Consider the following 26,723-nt stretch of genomic DNA (forward strand, 5'->3'; position numbering starts at 1 on the left):
CCGCAGCGATGGGGGGGGGGGGGGGGATACGGTGGGGGGGATATGGGGGGTAGGCGGCGGGGGGTGTGTGTGAGTGGGGAGGGGGCGAACGCCGCCACTTTGACCTCCGCAGCATCGAGGGGATCATCTCCTCCCCCGCCCTGCCGCTCTTCTCTGTCTCACCGAGTCCGTGCCTTTGATGATGATGATGATTGTTGATTTCACTATTTACATATCTCCCATTCTACTGCAAAGTCCTTCACACACGAGGATCCCTCCCTTTGTGCATCCTCCCACCCTTGACCTCCCACCCTTGACCTCCCACCCTTGACCTCCCAGGCATGCCCCCCACCAACCAATATACTACTCCGCCCCCCCCACGGTCACTTGCCATCGCTACTCCTGGCACGTCCGTCACCGGGCCCCTGTCCATCTCTGCGAGCCCCCCCCCACCCTCACCGCCACCCCTCCCACTACCCCTCCTCCCCACCCCCACCTCGTGTGTTTATTGTAAAAAAAAATAATATAGAAAAAATGGTGAAGTGGCTAATGAGAATTAGCGGCGATGTTGCTGCTCCCCCACGCTTTCCGGCACGGCGCACTGTGATTGGCTTTTGCTCTGTGATGCGACTGATTGGCCCGTCTGCCCACCCGTGTAGATATATATAATGTGTGTGTGCGCGTGCGTGTGTAATAATTGTTTAATCGACGCATCCCGTTTATATATAATCTGCATATACACCATCGCCTTTACTTTCATGTTGGTATTTTTTTCTAAACTTTTTTTTATTAACGCAACCAACCACCCCCCTCTCCCCCCTCCCCCCCCCCGTCGATAACCGACGGGTTACGGAACGGACGCAGTAACGTGGAACGGTGCACAAGCCCTCTCGCTCTGTGTTGTGCCTTGAAACATCACGGGAACCCTGGGGGTCATCCACCAGGGTCAGCCACGGTCTGGCGAGCGACCGGGGAAGGCAAGGGTCAGGCTGGGGTCAGGCTGGGGTTATCCAGGGTAAGGTTGGGGTCAGGCTGGGTTAACCAGGGTCAAGCCGGGGTCAACCAGGGTTAGGCCAGGGTCAACCAGGGTCAGGCCGGGGTCAACCAGGGTCAGGCCGGGGTCAGCCTGCGGTCAACCAGGGTCAGGCCGGGGTCAACCAGGGTCAGGCCGGGGTCGGGGTGAGAGTGTGCGATGGTAGAAACGGAGCCATAATAATAATGCCTGGGAATGAACGCGCGGCACGAAGCTCGGTGTTTGTGCGCTACAATAAGCTGGTGTCGAGATGGCCGTCGCCACTATTTATGGCTCCTAAAGCATCTTAACTTCTCGTTGCTATTTTTTGCGTTAAATTTATTTTAATTTAATTTACACTTCGTACCTTCAGTTTTCTCCCCCCCTCCCTCCCCCACCACCACCTCTGCTGTTGTTGTAACAACGAAATGGGAGCAATGACGTCTACCGACTTTGAGTTCCTGTGTTCGACGCGCCGCGCGTGTGAGACCCGCCAAGAGGGTTACAGACGGGGTGCCCGCAACGCCTCGCTCGTGCCAATCGCCTCGGGGGTAGACTCCTGCCCTCTTAGGGGACCACCACAACCCCCCCCCGATCCTCTGTAAGAATGTGTGTTTGGCCTACTCTTTCGGATGATCTCGGGAGAGGTTGTGGCGGGGGAGGGGGGGGTTGGAGAAGGTGGGGGGGGGTACCCATACTTTACTGCAGTGCATGCAACCGCCGATTGATGATCTTGTAAACCAATTTACTGGCGAGAAAAAAATAAATGTCTTAATCGCACCCACGGTGTCCTCTCACCCTGCCGTGCGCCCCCCCCTCCCTGCCACCCACTCCGGGGGTGGGGAGGCCGGGAAATAAAAAAAAAAATCCTCGCTGAGTCGTTGCCTGAACGGAGTGAGCTCGGGGGGGGGGCTGAGCCGGGGGGGTGGGGGGGCGGCGAGCGACAAAATGCAAACAGAGCAACTTTTTTAAAAAATGCCATAGCCTATTTTGTGAATAATAAACTTTAAAAGAAACTATATATATGTACGTTGGGGGTAACAACTTTGTAGGTTTTAAAGAAAAGGAACGTGAATAAATGTAAACTGTATTATCTGCCCGATTGGTGCGCGCCTCCTTTGTTCTTTGATGCGCAACCCCACAAAGGTGCCCCCCAGGCGGCATAGCCTGCGCACGCTGCCGGGGCAAGTGTGCGCGTGTTTTGACGAATGGAACCAACGGAGTCCGGGGCGCTGCCAGGGGGTGGTGTGGCCGGAGCCACCCCGCCAGGCTGCCTCGCGCAACCCCAAGACAAAGATCACCCGCATGGCCTCAACAGACTTTGTGTCCGTGTGGACCGGCTCTGGCTCCTGCCACCATGAGGGGTGGACAGTCCTCTACTCGGGGCAGGAGACTGCCAAACAACAGGGTGTGGCTCTTCTTCTGAACAAATGGCGGGGTCGGAAGCGAGTCTATCCATACGGCAAACACTGCTCGCCTCCTCACGAAGTGGTACTCGATTTAGCGACCCCACTGGGATGATGGGCTGAGTCAAGTCCCCCCCACCCCCAACCGGTAGGATTTGAACTCGCGACCTTGTGATTGCGAACCGCTGAGCCTTAACAGACTGCTGGGGCAAGTGCTGTTGACGAGCGCCTTAGAAGGTCGGCACGGCACACCAGGGGACGGGTGGCCAGAACCACGCCCGGCCGCCTTTGTCTCCCCAGTAATGATATTTACACACCGCACCAGGTACTCACTTAAGGCCGAGTCGACCTAGGAGAGGCCCTGAACCGATTCAAATGGTCGCCACCGTTGTTGGGCGTGAGCGGGGATCGATCGAACGCGGTCGGGTTCGTAGCTTCGGAGTGCAGCGTGCTAACCACTGCGCCACCGCTCCCCCGCCCCCCACCATCTCCACTCAAACAAAATCAACAGCACAATCGGTGAATGGGATTTTTGGCTCTTCCCAATGGGCGAATACAATTATTACTAAGGATTATTTATTACTAATTTGTATTTATTACAAATTATTCATTACTAATTCTAATTTATTACTAATTATTATTTACTACTATTTATTTTTATTACTAATGATTATTTATTACTAATTATTATTTATTACAAACTATTATCTAATACTAATTCTTATTTATTACTAATTATCTAATACTAATTATTATTTATGACTAATTATTACTTATTACAGATTATTATCTAATACAAATTATTATGTATTACTAATTATTATTAAATACTAATTATTTATTTATTTCACTTCGAGCCTGGTGTCATCCACTTCCTCCGGTGCTCCGCGAATCATCGCTTCCCCCTTTGGGCCTAGCCCCCCCCCCCGGGGTCCCATCGGCGATCAGCGATCAGCGGTGGGTGCTGGCACCTGCCCGGAGTCGAACTGAGCCATGGAGGCGGTGGCGTCGTTCGTGGCCGCGGTCTTCCTCGTGGCGAGGGCGTGGGGCGCCGCTCCGGGCATTCAGCTGCGCATCTCACAAGGCGGCTTGGATTACGGTGACACTGTGTGTGTGTGTGTGTCACTCTGTGTGGGTGTGACACTGTGTGTGTGTGTGTGACACTGTGTGTGTGTGTGTGTCACACTGTGTGTGTGTGACACTGTGTGTGTGTGTCACACTGTGTGTGTGTGACACTGTGTGTGTGTGTGACACTGTGTGTGTGTGACACTGTGTGTGTGTGACACTGTGTGTGTGTGTGTGACACTGTGTGTGTGTGCGGTTTCAGGAAAGGGCGGTCCTGCACAGATGCCATATTTTCTGTCCGTCTGCTACAGCAGAGGTGTAGGGAATTCCAAAAAGACCTACATCTCTGCTTTATTGACCTGGTCAAGGCCTATGATACCATCAATAGGACTGGGCTCTGGGTTGTTCTTCGTGCTTTCGGAGTCCCTGACCCTCTGCTCACGATCATTAAGGACCTTCATGATGGTGAGCGGGCCCGGGTAAAACTACGTGGCCGGGAGTCGGAGCCTTTCCCTGTACACCTTGGGGTGCGACAGGGATGTCCTTTGGCTCCCACATTATTTAACATCTATTTCGACTGCGTAGTTCGTGAAGCCTTCAATAGCTGTACCGGGGGAATTTCCATTTGGTACAGATATAATGGGAGGCTGATCGACGCCCGGGTGCGATCAAGGGATGGCTCCCTATTGGTCAACCACGTTATGTATGCCGATGATTTGGTAATAGCTGCTCATTCAGAAGAGGAGTTGGAGACGCTGCTGCTGAGACTGGAGCGTGCCACTAAGAGGTGGGGCCTTACCATCAGCCCCACCAAAACTAAGCACCTGCCTGGGTATTTTGTACCATCGGACACTCCACCCCCACAACTCCCAATTGGTGATGGGGCAGTTGTGGAAAGAGTGGAGAGTTTCCCATACCTGGGCAGTGTGCTTATGACCGGCTCCAGTTTATCAGCAGAGGTCTCACTCCGAATCAGTCGAGCGGCAATATCTTTTCATCGGTTGCGTAACGCTGTGTGGAAGCTACCTGGTCTGTCGCTCCGCACGAAGCTTCAGGTTTTCTCGGCCACGGTCATTCCCTCCCTTCTCTACGCTTGCGAAACGTGGACCCCCCTAGTGGAGCATCTTCGCCGGTTGGAAACATTTAGGCTGGCCTGCCTACGATCCATCCTGGGTTTAACCAGGCTGGATTGTGTGAGGAGCTCACAAGTCCTTGAAAGATCTGGGCAAAGTCCCATCAGTGAGCTCCTCCGGCAGGCAAGGCTGCGTTGGCTGGGTCATGTAGCCCGCATGCCCAGCCACCGCATGCCTAAACAGCTTTTGTTCGGCCGGATCGAGGGGGCTAAACGGGCGCGGCACGGGCTAGAGAAGAGATGGAGTGATGTGGTACAGGAGGACGTGGAGCTGAGTGGACTTGCCGATGACTGGTACCAGCGGTGTCAAGATCGGCCTCAGTGGAGGAGGCTCGTGAAGGACGCTACTGGGCAGTTGGAGGCAGTCGCCCTCCAACAACAACGGAGGGCGGAGGAGCGACGCTCACAACAACGAGCGGAGCGCCGGGTGGCTAAAGCACAGCAAGTTGGTACAGTAGGGGGCACAGGTGGTGCATCAGCCAGTCATCTCGGTCATCTCGGTCAGTCGACCCGTGGCACCTGGGTCTGCCCCGTGACCTCCTGCCAGCGGGCGTTCGACACTTCACGTGGCCTCAAGGTGCACATGGCCTGGCACAAGCGTCGTGGTGACGTCACCGCCACTTAGTGGCGAATGGCGGTTGTTGTTGTTGTTGTGTGTGTGACACTGTGTGTGTGTGTGTGACACTGTGTGTGTGACATTGTGTGTGTGTCACACTGTGTGTGTGTGTCACACTGTGTGTGTGTGTGTCACACTGTGTGTGTGGCGTCTGTGACCACCACAGTGGCTAAACGGGGGCTCTGGACGGGTGCGAGGGGCTGGTAACCCCTCCACCTTCAATTAACCACCACTAAACTACGATTTAAACATAAACCTGTAATTAATAAGCTTGTGCCGGAGGCCCCGGGGGGTCAGGCTTTTATGACGTCTCCTGGCCAAACCCCATTTGGCGGAGCCAGGAGATTGAATTTTAACCCTCGGGGCTCCTCCAGTAACAACGAAAAACCATTGCGGATGGCCACGTGGAATGTTCGAACGCTCACTGCGGAGGAGAGGCTGCCACTCCTCTGTCGGGAGCTGGACCGGTACCGCCTGGATCTCTGTGGCATTCAGGAGGTCCGGTGGACCGGTTCTGGCTCCTGCCACCATGAGGGGTGGACAGTCCTCTACTCGGGGCAGGAGACTGCCAAACAACAGGGTGTGGCTCTTCTTCTGAACAAAAGAATGAAGGGGGCGTGGGAGCGTGGCGGTGAGGTGTGGGAAGCTGTAAGCCCCAGGATACTTTGGGCTCGCCTTCCCATCAACCAGAGGCGAGGAGTGGTGGTCGTGGTTACTTACGCCCCCACCGAAGACGAACATCCGTGGAGGGATGCAGGCAAAGCCGATGAGTCAGACGCTTTCTATGACCTACTGTCACAGGTGCTGGCTAAAGTGGCCACTCGGGACAGAGTCATCTTGTTGGGTGACTTCAATGCCCGAGTTGGTCATGATGCTGGCACCTGGTCTGGAGTGATTGGAAGGCATGGGCCAGATCAGCTCAATAACAACGGTAGGAGGCTGCTAGATTTCTGTGCAGCCCATGGGCTTGTAATTACCAACACGCTCTTCCGGCATCGGCGCATCCACACAACATCATGGATGCATGCCGGGTCCAAGCAAGAACATCTGCTGGACTACGTAGTGACGGACCAGCGGATGCGAGCCCATGTCCTTGACACCAGGACCTACCGTGGAGCTGATCTGCCCTCTGACCATCGACTAGTCATCTGTAAGATGCGCCTGCCATTCTTCCACTCCGGTGGTGGGTGTACACCCAGGATCCCATTCCAACCAAAAGTGGCCTGGTCTAAGTTAGCTGATGAAAGTTGCAAGCGAGAATTTCATCATCGCTTGCAGCTGGGGTTGGCATCGTCCCCCACTCCACCTGATGTCGAGGGTAAATGGGCGAGGTTTAAGACTGTGACTCATGCAGCTGCAATGGCTGCTTTGGGTACGCGGTCCAGACCTCCCCGGGAACCCTGGCTGACGGAGGAGGTGTTCAGGTTAATTGAGAAAAAGCGACAGGCCCACTCTCATCGCCTACAGCATCCCACGTCAGAGAATGAGGAGGTTTACCGCAGCCTTCGCTCGGAGGTTCGGAGAGCCGTAAGGCGCTGTAAGGATGGGTGGTGGTCGCGGGTTGCTGAGGAGATGGAGTCTGCCTCAGTGGCCCGCGATCACAAATCACTATTTAACTCCATCAAAAAAGTAACCTGCAGCGCCACACCTATTACCATCATTAGAGGAAAAAACGGTGATCCAATCTCCGACCCCCAGGAACAGGTTTGCAGATTTGCTGAGCATTTCTGTGAGGTCCTGGGGGAGGGAAAATCTCTCAGCCAGGAAAACATCATGGCACAAAGTGGGGATAACCCTGCTGAGGCTGCGGTGCCTCAAATATTGGAAGAGGTCACCCCCTGTGAGTGGCTGGCTGAGGTACCGGCTGTTGAGGAAGTACTGAGGGCGATCCGGAGTCTGAGACCAGGGAAGGCACCGGGCAGAGATGATCTCCCAGGCGAAATGCTGAGGGAGGGTGGCGTTTGTGCACAGACTGCCCTATATGACATCATAACAACAGTCTGGACCACTGGACGGGTTCCGCAGGACTGGAAGGATGCCCTGGTGGTCCCCCTCTTTAAGAAGGGGGACCGCACAGACTGTAACAACTACAGGGGCATCTCACTCCTCAGTGTGCCGGGTAAGGTCCTGGCAAGGATTATTCAACATCGCCTTGCTAGGCATGCTGAGGAGAGGCTTGCGGAGCCCCAATGTGGTTTCAGGAAAGGGCGGTCCTGCACAGATGCCATATTTTCTGTCCGTCTGCTACAGCAGAGGTGTAGGGAATTCCAAAAAGACCTACATCTCTGCTTTATTGACCTGGTCAAGGCCTATGATACCATCAGTAGGACTGGGCTCTGGGTTGTTCTTCGTGCTTTCGGAGTCCCTGACCCTCTGCTCACGATCATTAAGGACCTTCATGATGGTGAGCGGGCCCGGGTAAAACTACGTGGCCGGGAGTCGGAGCCTTTCCCTGTACACCTTGGGGTGCGACAGGGATGTCCTCTGGCTCCCACATTATTTAACATCTATTTCGACTGCGTAGTTCGTGAAGCCTTCAATAGCTGTACCGGGGGAATTACCATTTGGTACAGATATAATGGGAGGCTGATCGACGCCCGGGTGCGATCAAGGGATGGCTCCCTATTGGTCAACCACGTTATGTATGCCGATGATTTGGTAATAGCTGCTCATTCAGAAGAGGAGTTGGAGACGCTGCTGCTGAGGCTGGAGTGTGCCACTAAGAGGTGGGGCCTTACCATCAGCCCCACCAAAACTAAGCACCTGCCTGGGTATTTTGTACCATCGGGCACTCCGCCCCCACAACTCCCAATCGGTGATGGGGCAGTTGTGGAGAGAGTAGAGAGTTTCCCATACCTGGGCAGTGTGCTCATGACCAGCTCCAGTTTATCAGCAGAGGTCTCACTCCGAATCAGTCGAGCGGCAATATCTTTTCATCGGTTGCGTAACGCTGTGTGGAAGCTACCTGGTCTGTCGCTCCGCACGAAGCTTCAGGTCTTCTCGGCCACGGTCATTCCCTCCCTTCTCTACGCTTGCGAAACTTGGACCCCCCTAGTGGAGCATCTTCGCCGGTTGGAAACATTTAGGCTGGCCTGCCTACGATCCATCCTGGGTTTGACCAGGCTGGATTGTGTGAGGAGCTCACAAGTCCTTGAAAGATCTGGGCAAAGTCCCATCAGTGAGCTCCTCCGGCAGGCAAGGCTGCGTTGGCTGGGTCATGTAGCCCGCATGCCCAGCCACCGCATGCCTAAACAGCTTTTGTTCGGCCGGATCGAGGGGGCTAAACGGGCGCGGCACGGGCTAGAGAAGAGATGGAGTGATGTGGTACAGGAGGACGTGGAGCTGAGTGGACTTGCCGATGACTGGTACCAGCGGTGTCAAGATCGGCCTCAGTGGAGGAGGCTCGTGAAGGACGCTACTGGGCAGTTGGAGGCAGTCGCCCTCCAACAACAACGGAGGGCGGAGGAGCGACGCTCACAACAACGAGCGGAGCGCCGGGTGGCTAAAGCACAGCAAGTTGGCACAGTAGGGGGCACAGGTGGTGCATCAGCCAGTCATCTCGGTCATCTCGGTCAGTCGACCCGTGGCACCTGGGTCTGCCCCGTGACCTCCTGCCAGCGGGCGTTCGACACTTCACGTGGCCTCAAGGTGCACATGGCCTGGCACAAGCGTCGTGGTGACGTCACCGCCACTTAGTGGCGAATGGCGGTTGTTGTATGTGTGTGACACTGTGTGTGTGTGTGTGACACTGTGTGTGTGTGTGACACTGTGTGTGTGTGTGACACTGTGTGTGTGTGTCACACTGTGTGTGTGTGACACTGTGTGTGTGTGTGACACTGTGTTTGTGGGGAGCAGTAGTGTAGCGGTTAGCGCGCTGCGCTATGAACCCGGCGACCCGAGTTCGATTCCCGCTCACGGCCAACACCAGTGACGATTATCTGAACAGGTCCTGGGCCTCCCCTGGGTCGAGTCAGCCTCAAATGAGTACCTAGTGCGGTGTGTAAACATCATCACTAGGAGCCGACACGGCGACTCGTGGGGATACACTCACAGAGATATTGCGCAACTTACAGCACGATCATCGTCGCATGCAGAACATTGATATCGCGTCGTGTCGGGAAACTCACACGGTGGAATCTTTATTGGGTACGTACCCAAACTTCCACGTGATGAGCCACTTCGATGAGCTCTCATTTGTGGGCCTTACCCGGTTAAATAGAAAAGTTAATTGTTTCGACCTTCACAAAACGGTACTGATTTTATCAACCCCCGGAAGGATGATGGGCTGAGTCAACCACCGCCCCTCCCCCCAACCTTCCGATTGCGACACCCCGGGGGTGGGGCGGGAGGGGGGTTGGTTGGGGGTGGCGGACTTCCAAGTTTCCCAAAGGGAACTTCTATTTCCACGGGCACACCGCAGGCCACGTGGCAACTCTCACCCCCGCCCCTCCGGGAAGCCGCGAAGGCCGCCGCTGAGTCGCCAACGTGGGGGGGGGGGTGCTGGACTGCTGGGACCCCCCCACCCTTGTCAATGTGCACTCCACAAGAGATGGGGAAAGATGCAGACGAGACGGATGTTAGTGAGATGAGAGACGAGTTACAGAGATCAGCATGGGAATGAGAAAGATGAATTATACGTGTTTTACGTTCATCAGATGGCATCGTATTATTGACGTGTGCTGCTGTGAGGATGGCCGCCCAAGTTGGCGTCTTGATGCGCGATGCGACCTTGACGAGGTCAGTGGCGAGGCGCTGTCGTTCAGTTGTGGGGAGGGCTTTGTTCGTCACGAGCGCGAAGTTTCACTGTGTTCTTTGAGCAATCCAACGCAGCTCGGCCAAGCCATTGCTAGCAATGTTACACAAAATTGAAACAATCCCGGACCTCTGATGTCCTTGGGGTGGCTGCCGGAGATCACCCAAGACGCCTCGTCAACAACACGAGGACCATTCCGGGCAAACCGGGACAGGTGGCAACCGCACTGAGAGCCCGTGCACAGAACGCCTTTGCCGATATCACGTATGACGTCTGCCTGGGAGGTGTGTGTGTGGTGTGTGTGTGTGGTGTGTGTGTGTGGTGTATGTGTGGTATGTGTGTGGTGTGTGTGTGTGGTATGTGTGTGGTGTGTGCGTGGTGTGTGTGTATTATATGCAGTATATAGGTGTGTGTGTGGTGTGTGTGGTGTATGTGGTGGTATGTGTCTCTTTGTGGGGAGCGGTAGTGTAGTGGTTAGCGCTACGCTGCGCTACGAACCCGGCGACTCGGGTTCGATTCCCGCTCACGGCCACCAACACCACCGGGTGACGATTATCTGAACCGTGTCCTGGGCCTCCCCCTAGGTCGACTCAGCCTCAAATGAGTACCTGGTGCGGTGTAAACATCGCCACGAGGGAGACAAAGGCGGCCGGGCGTGGTGCTGGCCACCCACCCCCTCGTGTACCGTTCCAACCATCATAGGTGCTCGCTAACAGCACTTGCCCAACAGTCTGTTACAGGCTACACGGGGGATCTTTGTCTTTATATGCGCAGTCGCCCTCCAACAACAACGGAGGGCGGAGGAGCGACGCTCACAACAACGAGCGGAGCGCCGGGTGGCTAAAGCATAGCAAGTTGGCACAGTAGGGGCACAGGTGGTGCATCAGCCAGTCATCTCGGTCATCTCAGTCAGTCGACCCGTGGCACCTGGGTCTGCCCCGTGACCTGCCAGTGGGCGTTCGACACTTCACGTGGCCTCAAGGTGCACATAGCCTGGCACAAGTGTCGTGGTGACGTCACCGCCACTTAGTGGCGAATGGCGGTGGTTGTTGTGTGTATGCGTTTATTGGTGTGTGTGTATCTATGTGGGAGGTAGGTGTGTATGTGTCTATGTGGGAGGTAGGTGTGTGTGTGTCTATGTGGGAGGTAGGTGTGTGTGTCTATGTGGGAGGTAGGTGTGTGTGTATGTGTCTATGTGGGAGGTAGGTGTGTGTATGTCTATGTGGTAGGGGTGTGTGTGTCTATGTGGGAGGTGTGTGTGTGTGCGTGTGGGGGAATTTGCAGCCGCACCCGGGAATTCCCCGGCCCCCCAGCCCGCCGGGATGTTGATTTCGAGGCATCTCAAAACACTTCCTCGTTACGCAGCGAGGCGTGGCGTGGCGGCACAGTAGTAGACCCAGGAAGACCTCAGCAGCGCACAGGTAGACCAGGTGTTGCACAGGCAGACCAGGTGTTACACAGGCAGACCAGCTATTACTCAGGCAGACCAGGTGTTGCACAGACAGACCAGGTGTTACTCAGGTAGACCAGGTGTTGCACAGGTAGACACGGTATCACCACCACCTCCCTCCGTCACCATGCCTCTGCGCCTGGTGTCTCTGCGGCTGCTGCTGCTGCTGTGTCTCTGCCTGGCGGTGCCGAGCAGAGTTCAGGCCGGCAGCCCCGACACCGCTGGGTTCATGGTGAGACTCACCGTGCCCGGACTTGACTACGGTGAGGCCAGGGTGCGGGGTGCATGCCGCTGTGCAGGTTGGCGACATCCCCTCACCTGCCACGTGCATCACGTGTTGGAGAGCTGGCACCAGTGACGTAACGAGCGCGGGGGGGGGGGGGCAGGGGGTGCCCCCCCTCATCTCACCACTGGTGGCCAACGTCACGGTTCGGAGGCCCCCTTGACGACCGCCGTGATGGGATTTGTTTATTTTGAAGAAAACATAAATGTTGTGAAGAGGATATTATTGATAAACATGCATGTGCTACTTTGTGTGTGTGAGCGTAACTCTTGCGTAGCTAGAGATGTGTTATTGGAAGTGACAAGGTAGAGTTTTAACCGCAAAAAAACGTCAATGCAACGTTACTTGCTTTGAATGACAGTAACTTGACTAAAATAACATTGGACTGTAGAACTCCGTTAAAGGGATATTTATTTCATGAGATACGCGTCAATTACATTGCAAAGAGATACAACTTCTGCGGAGCTGTGGCGGCTGCATTTAGCCAACACGGAGCGCGGTGCCCCTACAGCGTTAGATGTTCGAGGCCGTGAGCGCAACGACGATGATGGGATTAGGGCAAGCGGAGCCGCGATCTAGAGCAGCCTCGAGGTGCTGCCAGGAGACAAATCAAATACTGGGGCCTCACCTGAGGGATTGATGCACCCCCTGAGCTGATAATATAGTTACTACGCCACTGATAATGTAGGTACTACATCACTGATAATGTAGTTACTACACCACTGATAATGTAGTTACTACATCACTGATAATGTAGTTACTACACCACTGATAATGTAGTTACTACATCACTGATAATGTAGTTACTACACCACTGATAATGTAGTTACTACACCACTGATTATAATGTCGTTACGACACCACTGACTGCTACCATGTGTATCATGTTGGGATCTCTCTCTGTCTCTCACAGGTCGGAGCGTGGCTGTTGGGATCCTGGTTCAGAAGCTCCATGGCATCTCGATCCCGGACCAGAGCGGCTCTTCTGGCAAGATCCACTACACCCTGTCAGGGTGAGTGTGGGTTTGTGTTGCCCCAAAATATCATCACAAACCCACTTGGGGGGGTGGGGGTGGTGGGGCGAGGGGGTTATTGACTCCAGGACCAGGATGGTGCCCCCCACTCATTAAGAGCCACTTTGGTTGAGTTATCGTTTGTGGTCGCCAGGTCGCTGCTGAAGAAGTGCTACAAAGCTCAGTGCGCCTTACCTGGTAAAATTTATAGTCCATAGTTCCTTTATATTTCAAGCTAAAGAACTGCTCACCCCATTCCCCCGACCCCTTTCTGAAAAGCTGCCCCCCTCCCCCCCCCACCTATAAAAGGGTTTCCGTACGATGTGTCGTCCTGTCACCTGTAAAGGATTCTCCATTAGGGGCGGGCCGGTGGCTCAGAGGTCAGAGCTGGCAACGCTGACAGGCATCATCATCATCACCATCACGATCCATGGGCAGATAGCCCGTAGTAGGTGTCCACTGCAACATTTCGTCATTTGTTTCCACCTTTCCTCTCTGTCTTGTCGTGGCAAAGTGCTCAAGTAGTGGCCACATCTTTCTGGCAACGATCTCTTATGATGCCGTCGTCAAGGCCATTCTCTTTCCGGTTTCTTCCATTTGTCCTGCACAACAACGACGACGACAACACTTTTAATTGTGTGCAATGTGGACAGGCGTGGTTCTAACCGGGTTCTCGCGTGGAGCGAGATGATGGTCTCAGCTGGGTGCCAATGAGGCCTCAAGCACGGGCGGAGCAGTGTTCGTCACAAATGTGACGCTGATTCTGCTCTGAAACTGGATTCTACATCATGATACATTCCAGCTCTGAGTCTAAAAACATAGATATTGTTTCGACCTTGTAGCAGCCTTTTCACACCTCCGATTAGCACGGTTGGCTACGTACGGGGCGAAAGAAGTTCAACATACTGTACGTAGATACATAATAAAGGTTATTGGGGTTAGATCGTGACAGTATAAATGGGGTGTCGTTAGCCCGCCACCACCCGACACAGCCAGCCAGTAAGGTTTGTCACTTAAACAAAACTTGCCAATTAGTTACTACTTTCGCCCACCGTTGTGTTGGAGGGTAAAGCCACAACATTTACCACTTGAGTACCGAGACGTGTCGCTGGTAGTTACATTGTCCAGCATCAAGCGAGCGATTTGCCAGAATAGTGAAGAGAGCCACCTGGTTCCGGTCTTAAATAGAGCAAGATGGCACTATGACTGTGAGCCACTCAGGTGCGGAGAGCAGAGGGCGTTCATTGTAATTATGTAACTATAGACAGTTAATCACTGTCAATTAGCATGTGATGCAATTGTAAGGTGTATTACTTAATGATATGCTTCCAGGCTGCAATAAGCCTGTAGCTGTCAGAGCAGTTAAAGTTATTTTGTATTTCTCTCAATTTCAATAGATTCTCGAATTAGTCTCGGCCAGCAGTAATGTGTTCTACACAACACTTCGACGTTTTCAAGTCATTGCATGTCTTTGTTGCCAAGCATGTTCTGCAACTGCCGGCAGTTGTGTGTGTGAGCAAATATTTATTTATTTATTGTTCTTTTAGTCTAATGCTAATGTTTCGTCCCGTCTGTCCAGCATAGCATTTACCACAAGAGCAATTAAAATAACATACAAATGAATAACCTCGTACCGTGTGTGAACAGATATGGTGGGGAGACAAAGGCGGCCGGGTGGGATGTTGGCCGTGCCACCACCGTTGGCGCCCTGCCGGCGTTTGCGAACCACAGTTGCTCCAACAGCCAGCTGGAGGCTGCACAGGGGACCTTTATCTATCTTTTGTGTTCCGTGTGTGGTCAGGATGCACATCACCGACTTCACGATGCCCAGCACGGCGCTGGGTTTCGTTCCGGGCTCGGGGCTCAAGTTCAGCTTCAGCGGAGCGTCGGTGTCGCTGTCCGGGGATTGGCATTACAAGGCGCTGTTCGTGTGAGTCAAGCACAGAGACGCACACTCACCGAGATGGCCATGGCTGTCCGTGGTTCTGATCCCGTGGAGTTCAACCTGTTCCTAATAGGATCAGTGCTGTCCGTGGTTCTGATCCCGTGGAGTTCAACATGTACCCTAAGAGGACAGTGCTGTTCGTGGTTCTGATCTTTTTTTTATTGGGTGCAATTGTGAAACAACAGCCAGACACGAGTACATCTAATCGGCACAATCATTGATTCACTGCAACTCAAAGACTCACTCCTACAAGACGTGTGGTGAAGTTAGCAGATGTACCATGTGCTCGGCGTTCGAAGGCCTGAAAACCAGAATCAGTGTTCAGGGAGGCAGTTCCATATCCGGACAGCAGTAAAGGGTGCTTCCGTTCAAGGAGGCATGTTCTATAATCTTTTGTTCTTTAGGTAAAGTCACGTAGGTAGAAATAAAATAAATCACGAAGTTCCGAACGCAACACAAGCGCCCATCTTCAGGTGAAAATCGCGACAGCTGCAACGTCTGCTGCGAGCAGTCACGAAAGCTTCAAATCAAGATTGGAGCATGTTCTGGCAACTGGGGAGGCAAGGGCGAGGTTTGGCAGGGTTGCGCGTAATCGGGTGGCACGGCGTTTTCCATATGGGGGACAACTCACTGTGTTCGTGTCGGATGAACGCAGGAAGGACAGCGGCTCGTTTGACATGCGCATGAGCGGGATGTCGCTGTCCGCCGTGCTGGTGCTGTCCCGCGATGCCGCGGGGAGGCCGTCGGTCAGCGCCGGTGGCTGCAGCAGCGAGGTCGGCGACGTCGACATCAAGTTCCACGGCGGGGCCAGGTGACTGCAGTGGCATCAAAGCTGCGTGTTGAATCAACGTCGTCACGCGTTTAGATGATTCCGGCGACAACTTTGCACGTGACGATGAGCCACTTCGCTGAGCTCTCATTTGTGGCCAGGTCGCTTCTGAAAAATAAGTTGATATCTCAGTGGGCCTTAGCTGGTAAGATACAAACAATTGTTTCGTTTTTTATATATATGTAATAATCTTTCTTGAGACGGCTTCGGAATCGGTCCTTTTATTTCCACTCCACAATACACTTTGCTCACTCACTCTCCGTTGCTGGCAAACAACGGAGAGAGGACAGACCACGCACTAAGTCCCCACCACGCACGTAGCAATCCCAGCCCCCGTCCGCGCGTGACCCTGCTCTTGTCAGTTTCAGTCTGCTCCCGATCGTTCTCCCTCACTCGCTCTTAATACCTTCGTCACGTGGTCCCCCCAGCCAGTCGTTCATGGACAGCCTCGACCGTTCTCGATGGTTCCCTGTCAATCCCGGGACCACGCCCCTCATCCGGCTCCCCATTAGCTGGGGCCTCGAATGGCCAGGCCAATCACTCCTGATGACATGTCGTGATCACGCCTGGGCCATGGTCCCTATCTCAACCCTTATTGGCTACAAGCAGAACCGGCAAGCCAATCCCCACGTGAACCCTCTATGGCTGTTATTACATATATTTTCCCAAGTGATTTGCTTAACTTTCCTATACTTTGCACTCCCATCGTGGTTGTGTATTATTTGTTCTTGTAACGTTCTGACTCGCCCCCTTACTGGACATCTGTGAAAAAGAGCTTCATAGCTCATTGGATTCCTTCCGTAAAAATTCTGATTCTGAAAAATATATATTCTGAATTACAATCGCGGAATCAGCACTCGGCTCAACGTGTTACTGAATTGTCTCCTCCTCTTCCCCCACGCGGTTATTCCACTCATGTTGCGGAGTTCCGCCCTCCTTGCCAACCTTCTCCACGCTGCCCTGCCCTCTGCACCATCTCTCTTCCGCTCCTTGGGCCGTGTCTGATCGCACCACATCGCCCCACCCCCACCACGTTTGATGCCTTTCCCTTGATCTATTTCCTTCCACTTGCATCACTTGCACCTTCTGACCCACATACTTTTCTCTCTCATCTTCTCTGCGATTTCCACCACCTCGAGTCTTACTCTCACTTCTTCATTTCTCACGCCCCTGTCCTTCCTTGTTCAACCCAACATCCACCGCAACATCCTCATCTCTGCGACTGCCGTAGCTTGGTCCTCCCTCGTTCTTGTGCACCAGCCCTCAGCCCCATCCAACAGCACCAGCCTCACCCTTCACCCAAACTGGGACCCTCTTATAACACACCACACCAGGCCTCTCTCGCCATTTCAGCCATACAGCCCTTGTTCTTATTCTCAACTCTCCTTCCAGTGATCCATCGGCAGACATCGTTGCACCCAGGTGCTTAAACTCGTTCGTCTTCATTAACTGGTTACTTACAATTTGCAATCCTCCTTTTGCATTATTTACTTTGCAATTTGCCACCGTGTACTCTGTCTTTGTCCAACTGATCCTCAACCCATCCCCTTCAATCTCTTGCATCCAGATCTTCCTCTGCATCGCCACAATGTCGTCTGCAAACAGCATCCACCAGGGGGGCTCCTTCTGAATGTCTCTCGTGAGTGTGTCCAGCACCAGGATGATGAGCAGGAAGGGGCTCAGGGCGGAGCCTTGCCCACTCCCGCTTTGACTCGAAAGCTCTCCAACACTCCACGGCTGCTTCGCGCTTTCATTATCCCACCTTCATACAGACCCTGGATCAGCGGGACCTCCACCTCAGCAATACCTCTTCTTCTCCTACACCACCAGACCAGCTCTCTTGGCACCCTGTCGTACGCTTTCTCGAGATCAATAAACACCGACATGCAGGTCCCGTGTCTTCTCTCTGAGCTTCTCCATCGATACTCTCAGTGCACAGATCGCATCCGTTGTTGACCTTCCCTGTCTGAATCCCAACTCTCGCCAACATCCACCAGCTTCCTCAGTCTCCTTGCTATGATAGATGTTTATGTCTGCACGTTTTCTCTTCGTCCCTCCCCCGGCACCTCCATTGAGCGTGGTTGGCTGCCTACGACACAGAAGACGTTCGACAGAGGCACATACTAATCTCGCCAGTTCAAACAAATTCTCCCTCTAGTACCCGATTAGTGTGGCTGATATTCTTGCAGCGATTGATTGATGTCATCTGCGGGCCTTTTAAAAGCGTCGGGGCCTCATTGCGGCCATGGGCCATACACTGCAGCCTATGATGGGCCTAGGTTTCCAAACCCCATGGTTTAAACGATTGTTGTTGTGTGTGTGTGACAGCTGGCTGTACAACCTCTTCAAACACCTAATCGAGGATAACATACGAGATCACCTGAAGGGTCAGGTATGTATGTATGTATGTGTGTTGAACTTCTTTTGTACCGTACGTAGCCAACCGTGCTAATTGGAGGGGTGGGGAAGGACAACAAACTAAACACAATAAGCAGTTCTAAAGAAATGAGTTTTGAATCCGAATTTGAAAGTGCATAGCACCAGTGGCTTGCTCATATCAGAAGAGCATTCCAGAGGGCCGCAGAAGAAGATTTGAAAGCGGCCGATGCGATGACCGCCGTCTCCGTCCGATGGCGAGTTAAACGTAACTGCGAGGACGGCCGGAGTTCGCGTGATCGTTCACGCTCCTTGACGAGATTAACAAGGAATTCTGCTTCAGTTGTGGCGAGCGCTCTCTGTGTAATGAGTGCGCCCTTATATGAGTGCGACAGGTGTGAACACCGGCACCGTCTTCACGCGTGTGTGTGTCTGCGAGCACCTATTAAGGTCGCGATGCCACCAGAGTGGGTGGTATGGCCAGGACCACGAACACGCCACGCCAACTTGTTGTTCTCTGTTCAATGTGGCTAAATTCCAGCTCTGAGAATGAAAACATCGGTTTGCCTGTCACACGACGAACATCACTCTCATGTGCAGAGCGGGTGGGGAAAGTCCTGCCCTTTGCCGTGTGTGTGTGTGTGTGTACTTGAAGAAGAGATCTCAGAGGTAGCTCTGGGGTATCCGCTTCCGTGGGCCGTTCTGTGTGGACCCGAGAGTCACTTGCAGAAGAAGAAGAGATCTCAGAGGTAGCTTTGTGATATCCACTTCCGTGGGTACATTCTCGAATAACGCGGAGGCTCCGGACTGCTCTTGCGCAAGAGCAGTGTTGCAACGACGCAGCACCCGGCAGCAGCACGCGCGGGGCTGACATCGGGGCAGAGGTCGCAAACAGGTTTTGATTCCTTACCTGTACCCGTACCCGTACCCGGCCGCACCAGGGTCGCAAACGGGTACCCGTACCCTACCCGTACCCGTACCCTACGCGATACCCGGCCGGGTACGGTTAGCCGGGTATCGGGTAGGGTACGAGTATCGGGTACCCGAATGCGACCTCTGGGATGAAGCCATGTTGCAGGTGCGGGTGGGTTGATTCTAGGAACTTGAATTGTGAGAAGAGACAAGACGTTGGGAAATGAGTGACAAACGGTGACTCACCAGTGACTCACGGCCTACCCTTACCCGGCCGGGTACGGGTAGCCAGGTATCAGGTAGGGTACGGGTATCGTGTACCCGATTGCGACCTCTGCATCGGGGTCAACGTGAACAGCAACAAAACACGGCGGTTGTGATGAGTTCACGAGCAACTGTGCTGCCCACGCCCCCTGCCCCCCCCCTCTCTCGCAACAGCTGTGTGGTCAGGTGACCGAAGCGATCAACAGCGACCTGGAGAACAGCCTGCAGGAGATCCCAAGTGAGACCCCACGTGGGAGACACAACCCCATGGTTACTCGGTTCACCAGCGGTGTGGATTATTTACACATGCAAACTTTTAGGGGGTGGTGTTAACGCCCTCGCCTGGTGTACAGGAGGTCGTGGGTTCGATCCCGACCCTGACGCCTGCTGCTGTATATTTGGGGTTTGTGTATCTCACTCCCTATGGTCGCGTGGATTTTTCTTCGGGTCCTCCAGTTTTTCCCTCTATATATAGCTTAGTGGGCCTTACCTGGCAAAATTTTAGTGGGCTGACCTCGCCACACGGACAGGGATTCACTTCTCATGGAATGTTTTTTTTATTCTTTTCGGCGTCGCTGGTTTACACACCGAAGCAGGTGGCACGTGACGAGCAATATCTATGTACGCTAAACTTCTTTCACACCGTACGTAGCCAACTATGCTGATCGGAGGTGCTCGTAGTAGTAGCAGCCACAGCCATGAGCGACGGGCATCCTGGATGTGGCGTTACCGGCTGTGGATATTTTCGCGGGGTAGACGTGGCTGAAATGAAGCCGGGCTGAGCGAGTGAAGCCAATCAATCCCCAGCGCTGCGATATTTCGGCGGCCCACACTTGAAAAGTAAATCATTGCAAGGGTTTTTGTGTGAAATAGGTCGTGGGTAAAAGAGTTTGTGTGTCAAAGAGTTTGTGGGTAAAAGAGTTTTTGGGTAAAGGCTACGCTTCCAGGGCCAAACTGTACATGTAGGGTGGGTGCGTGGCTTTTCCACTGCAACACAGCTCTCCAACACGGTGCCCAAACAGCAGCAAAAGGAAACAACACCTGAAAAGTGCGAGAGATGTGGGCCATGTGAAGGGTTGTCATGGTAACATGGCGAGCAATGGCGACGATGATGCCGATGTCGCATATGAAAGGTGGAATGTAGTTGTTACTGATGGTGTTTGATGATGATGGTGGTGTTGATGACGATGCTGATGATCACGATACAAGCCGAAGTTCAAGGTAGTGATGTCATTGTTACTGATGATTTATGATGACGCTCATGATGTTGACGTGTCCAAGAATTCATGTAAATGTCATTCTAAATGTGATCGTGACCCCAGTCACTGCCAAGGTGGACGAATTCACAGAGGTCGACTACTCGCTCCTGAGTCCTCCCGACACCCGCGCGGACATGCTGGACATGCCCTGCAAGGTGAGCGCACTCACCTGCCCACCACTCACCTTTCCACCACTCACCTGCCCACCACTCACCTGCTCAGTAACCCTGTACCGGTGACCAGGTTGCTGTAAGTGTCCTACCGAGCAGACCACTGTCTCTACGTCTCCGTGTCTCTATCCATGTCTCCATGTGTGTCTGTTTCTTTGCTTTTATGGCTTTATTTTGGTGATTTCGAAAACGTTTTTTGGTTTGGCCATGTTTGTTTGTTGTAGTACGGAGTTAGACTGATGGCCTTAATCTAAGTTGTCTTGTGGTTGTTGTTGTTGTGGTTTGACTTGCATCCCACTGTGATTTTTGCACACAGCGTTGGTGTACGGTGCTTTTTCTGCAATATTTTGCTGTCTTTTCTTGGATTTCTGTTTGCACATAGTCACTTAGTCAATTTAAGATGTTTTCTTGTTCGTGTTTTTGTTTTTTGTTTGTTGCGGTTGCACCCGATTCAGGAGCCGAATGGCTCACAGGGCTATACCGAATAAATAAAGTTGAACTATATTTCTCCATGTCTCTATCCATCTCTTAAAATGTGACTCTGTGTGTCTATCCGTGTCTCTTTCTGTGTCTACGTGTCTCTCCGTGTCTCTACGTGTGTATCCGTGTCTGCGCTTCGCCCTGCAGGGTGAGTTCTACAGCCTGCAGCACCACTCCGAGTTCCCTGTCCCTGCGCCCCCCATGGATCTGGGCACCTCTGCTGACCGCATGCTCTACTTCGGCCTATCCGAGTTCCTCTTCAACAGCGCCGGCTACGCGTACCAAGCCTCCGGTGCCCTCACCTACATCATCACTGAGGCCATGGTGAGATACAGAGACCCTCCTCTTATCTGATGCAGAACCCTCATTTCATCCGATACAGAACTCCCATCTCATCTGATAGGTGCCTACACGTGTGAGGGGGCAACACTCGATGCCGTACAGATGGATACCACACCACGTGTTTGCTGTGCCACCTTCCCTTGGCGAGCCTGGGAATGGCACCTCCTTGACACCCAACGTGCAGGGAGTTTTGCAACATTTTCTCGGTCATTCACCAGCTCTTGCTGCTGCTTCCGCCGTGCCGGATTACAGGCAGCCACTTGGGTAGCTGCCACCACCACCACCACCACCCGCGTTGAGGTGCCGTGGCTGCTGGCAAACGTGCTTGGCGTGACGCCGTGTTGTTGTGCCGCTGTGCACGTGGTCTCTGCTCGCAGCTGCCGAAGGATGCCCCCTTCCACCTCAACACCTCCAGCCTGGCGTCCATCGCTGTGAAGGTGCGTACAAGTGCCCCACAGCCTCTCGGCGCCGGCCGCTTTCACCCCTTTCCCACTGGCGCATCCGAGCCGAGGCATCGCGGCGCCCTCACGGTACTACGGCTGGTTTCTCCACCGGCTAGCGCCGTACCTCGCTGGAGGAGGCCCCATCGCCGCCACCGCGTCACCCACACGCATCTCCACTCGCTCGCTGCGCGCAAAGTCAGCGGCACGGCTCGGCTCCTGCGGTGGAAACACTGGCGCCACCTGGACCATGCCAGCACGCCTCTGGCTCGGCTCTGCTTGTGCGTGTTGGTGCGGGGAGCGGTGGCGTAGCAGTTAGAGCGCCGCGAAAAACAAACGCTGACCGCCCGAGTTCGATTCCCGCTCGCTGGCCAACACCAGTGACGATTATCGGAACCGGTGCTGGGCCTTCCCTAGGCCGACTCGGCCTCAAATTACTACCTGGTTTTGTGTGCAAATGAGTAGCGCCGGGGGGGGGGGGGCAAAGGTGCCACACCGCATAGGCGCTCGGCGACAGCACTTGCCGAGACAGCGAGCGTGGGCTACACGGGGGACCTTTGTCTGTGCGCGTCAGCTCAAGAACTTCCCGGGGCTGCCTGTGGAGGTGAGGGTGGAGTCGAGCGCCGCGCCCACGCTCTCCATCTCCGCCGGCAACGTCACGCTGCACACGCAGGCCCTCGCCACCTTCAGCGCCCTGTGGCCCAACGGCACGCGCAGCTTCCTCTTCTCCATCAACGCCGTGAGACACGCACACGCACGCACACACACAACCACGCAAACACACATGCACAGGCACGAACGCACACACACATGCACACACAAAACCATGCAAGCACACGCACGCACACACACAACCACACAAGCACATATGCACAGGCACGAGCGCACACACACATGCACACACACAACCATGCAAGCACACACACGCACACACACAACCATGCAAGCACACGCACGCACACGCATGTACGCACGTGCACGCACAGGCACGCACACACATGCGCACACAAAGATCCCCTTTTAGCCATAACAAAATTTTCGGGCAAGTGCTGTTCAGGAGCACCAATGAAGGCTGCCACGGCACACGAGGAGGTGGGTGGCGAGCACCACGCCCAGCCGCTTTTGTCTCCCCAGTGGTGATGTTTACACACCGCACCAGGTACTCATTTGAGGCTGAGTCGACCTAGGGGAGGCCCAGGACCGGTTCAGATGATCATCACCGGCATTGGCCGTAGCGGGAATCGAACCCGGGTCGCCGAGTTTGTAGCGCAGCATAGCGCTAACTGCTACACTACCGCTCCCCACACTGACACACACACACTAACACACACGCACTGACACACACACACTGACACACACACTGACACACACACATATGTAGTGGGTTCACTCGTAACACGAACGACGTAGTTGAGGCACAACGTTTATTTCAATACTTTGGCAAAGATACAACACTTGAAGTGGTAACGGCCCCTTCACCCGTACTCAACAGGAATGCACCCCCAGCACTATCCCCGACTGATCTACTCCCAGTCCTCCGCTACGAGTGCTAGGGGAGGCTGTCTGATCCGGCCCTGGTCAAGCACGGATCCCGGCACCCAGCCAGCCAGACCGGCTCTTACAAGAGCATCGCTCCGGAGGCTCTAAGGGCCGCGCCACTGGCTTGCCCTGCCCGGCCCTGAGAAGGACAGCGAGCCAGGGGAGTTCCAGGGCCTATCTGCCGGTCTTCAGTCTTCGCTGGTTAAAGCTGCACACTGGACCACGAGCCCTCTGGCTTCCCGCCTTTTATACCAATTCCCCCGAGGGGTGGGGCTATGGGGGATCCCAGCGACCACCCACAGCCCCCCAGGGTTAACCGTTGCGGACGTGGATGTAGACACCCCTGTGCGTGGGTGTAGACACCCCTGTGTGTTTGTCCGCATCCCCTCCCGCAACACCCCTACACACACACACACTGACACACACTGACACACACACACTTACACACACACACTGATACACATGCACTGACACACACGCACTGACAAACACACGCACTGACACTCACGAGGGTTGAGTAGGAGCTCGCTAACGGAGCGCCTCGCTGTGCGTGCGCAGAGCGCCTCGCTGGCTGCCAGGCTGGAGATCGACGCTGACAAGCTGCACGGGACGCTCGCGCTGGACAGGTCAGCGGCGAGCGCAGCACCACCCAGCGCCACCACTGGGTGGGGCCCTGGGTTGGCCGTGTGGCATTCACAATAGCTAGCCCCCCCCCCCCCCCCAGTAAACAATAGACTCTAGACCCCCCCCCCAGTAAACAATAGACTCTAGCCCCCCCCCCCCCAGTAAACAATAGACTCTAGCCACCCCCCTCCCAGTAAACAATAGACTCTAGCCACCCCCCTCCCAGTAAACAATAGATCCTAGCACCACCCCCAGTCAGGGTCTATGTCTGGGTGGGTCTAAGTCTGGGTCTGTGTCTGTGTCTGAGTGGGTCTGTGTCTGGGTGGGTCTATGTCTGTGTCTGGGTCTGGGTGGGTCTATGTCTGGGTGGGTCTAAGTCTGGGTCTGTGTCTGGGTGTATGTCGGGGTGTATGTCTGGGTCTGTGTCTTGGTCTATGTCTGAGTCTATGTCGTCAAGGTCTCTGTCTGGGTCTATGTTGGGGGCGATGCCGATCCGCTGCTGTCTGCGTTGTTTGCTGCTTGCGTGTGCAGCTTGGTCCTGACGCTGGTGAAGTCGGATGTGGGAGACGTGCACGTAAGAGCACCCACCCGCGCTACTGACGCATGCGACACTGATGTGACACTACAGACAAAGATCCCCCGTATAGCCTTAACAGACTGTTCGGGCAAGTTCTGTTAGCGAGCACCTATGAATTCCCGGCACGGCACACCCGAGGGGGTGGGTGGCCAGAACCACGCCCAGCCGCCTTTGTCCCCCCAGTGGCGATGTTTACACACTGCACCAGATACTCATTTGAGGCTGAGTCGACCTAGGGGAGCCCCGGGACCGGTTCAGATAATCGTCACCAATGTTGGCCACGAGAACGGGAATCGAACTCGGGTCGCCAGGCTCGTAGCGCAGTGCGCTAACTGCTGTGCAACTGACATCTGTGGTGCTTACAGCTGACTGCTGGATGGGCGCGTTGTGCAGAGCGGGAGGCCCGGGCACGGCTAACCGCTCCACTCTCTGTGTGTGCCACTCTGTGTGCTGCTCCCCTACAGATCAATTTGCTGCAGTCGATCATCAAATTCATCGCTAAAACGATCATCCTGCCCAAAGTGAACGGTAACGCAGCGCCGCGCACACAACGCACCCACGCAGCCCTCTCCACGTACGGTGGTTTTCCGCTCTGCATTTAGAATCGACGTCACGCGCTTATTGAGTGTTTGGCTGCTAAAAATGTCCACATCATTGGACTCTCATTTGCGATAGGCAGGTCGCTGCGGAAAAAGAGCGATAGAGCTCAGTGGGCCTTACCTGGTCAAACAAAAAGAGCGAATACCGTCGAAATAGCAGGGGCGGCAGTCGCAGCACAGGACGTTGGCTCGGTACCTGCAAGAGGGCGGCTGAACCGTGCATGGCTGGGTGGCCAGAACCTCAATTTGAATCCGCAATCTCAGCGTTGCCCACTCAGTGTCTCTGTCTGACCACCCCTCCACCCCCCCCAGGCTAGGTGTCGCGTGACACTAACCGAGTCCCGTCCTCGCGTGTGCATGTGTGCGTGTGTGCGTGTGTGCATGCGTGTGTGTGTGCGTGCATGTGTGTGCGTGTGTGTGCGTGTGCGTGTGTGCGTGTGTGCATGCGTGTGTGCGTGTGTGTGTGCGTGTGTGTATGCGTGTGTGTGCGTGTGTGTATGCGTGTGTGCGTGTGTGCGTGTGTGCGTGTCCCGCACAGAGAGGCTGAGCCAGGGAATCCCCATGCCGCTTCTGAAGAAAGTGAAGATCGTGAACGCCGTGCTGCTCAACAAGGAGGTGCGCAGTGCGGGCCGGAGCGTTCGTGAGAGCGTGCGTGCACGTGCGTGTGTGTGTGCACGTGCGTGTGTGTGTGCGCGTGTGTGCGTGTGTGCGTGCGTGTGTGTGCGTGCGCGTGTGTGTGCGCGTGTGCACTTGTGTGCGTGCGTGTGTGTGTGCACGTGTGTGCGCGTGTGTGCGTGTGTGTGTGCACCCCGGTGGCTAGATGTTAACTCCCTCGCCTGGTATGCAAAGGGCGTGGGTTTGATCTTGACCTTGACGCCTGCTGCTGTATAATTGGAGTTTGTGTGTCTCTCTCCCCGTGGTCGCGTGGATTTTTAACCAGATCCTCTGGTTTTTCCCATCGCATTTAGAATCGGCATCACACGTTTAGAGTACTTGGCCGCTGTACATTTCAACATGACGATAATCCAACGTCGTTGAGCTCTCATTAGTGACCACGTTGCTTCTCAAAGAGAGCTACGTACATGAGTGGGCCTTACCTGGTAAGATTAAAAAGAGTTGAGTTTAGTTTTCGTCTCTCGTCTTACCCCCTCATGTGCCGGAATCCACGCACAAGCATGGTTTCTCTTCAGTGTTTATTGTTTTGTTTAATGTTGAACTTCTTTCGCACAGTACGTAGCCAACCGCGCTAATCTGAGGTGCGGGGAAAGGACAACAAACTAAAGACAAGCAGTTCTGAAGAAACGAGTTTGTCAATCTAGATGATGACGGTTTGAAAGTACACAGCTCCAGTGGCTTCCTAACGTCAGGAGAGCATTCCAGACGGCCGGAGAAGCGCGCCCAAAAGCGCCGCGCGATGCGGCGACCGACGTCTTTGTTCGGCGGCTGAGCCAGAAGCTGCTGCTGCCGTTGCTGCTGCCGCTGTGAGGATGACCGCCAGCGGAGAGTTCGCAGATTGCTGTGGTGGGTGGGGGGGTGTCGGTGAGCGCCGGCCACGTCGCGAGAGATGATGACCGTCGTTCCGTGCTGTGTCCCTGACAGGGGTTCACCGTGGTGGGGATGGATCTGCGCTACTCGCCGTGACGTGGGGGGCCGCGGAG

The 26,723-nt window shown here is 54.5% G+C and overlaps 1 protein-coding gene across 1 annotated transcript; it reads left to right on the forward strand.

Annotated features, from left to right (window-relative positions):
- Nucleotides 1-3,390: 3,390 nt before the first annotated feature.
- LOC144951737 (bactericidal permeability-increasing protein-like) lies at nucleotides 3,391-26,712 on the forward strand. The gene is made up of 16 exons (XM_078882075.1): nucleotides 3,391-3,495; nucleotides 11,598-11,676; nucleotides 12,610-12,709; nucleotides 14,511-14,639; nucleotides 15,310-15,465; nucleotides 17,812-17,875; nucleotides 19,210-19,273; nucleotides 20,358-20,449; nucleotides 21,092-21,268; nucleotides 21,664-21,723; nucleotides 22,301-22,465; nucleotides 23,824-23,891; nucleotides 24,421-24,463; nucleotides 24,931-24,994; nucleotides 25,604-25,680; nucleotides 26,665-26,712. The coding sequence occupies exons 1-16, from the start codon at nucleotides 3,391-3,393 to the stop codon at nucleotides 26,704-26,706; spliced, it is 1,485 nt and encodes a 494-aa protein (XP_078738201.1). The 3' UTR covers nucleotides 26,707-26,712.
- The last annotated feature ends 11 nt before the right edge of the window (nucleotides 26,713-26,723 follow it).

Source organism: Lampetra fluviatilis, chromosome 63, assembly GCF_964198595.1.
Source record: "Lampetra fluviatilis chromosome 63, kcLamFluv1.1, whole genome shotgun sequence".
In the NCBI taxonomy this organism is placed as follows: Eukaryota; Metazoa; Chordata; class Hyperoartia; order Petromyzontiformes; family Petromyzontidae; genus Lampetra; species Lampetra fluviatilis.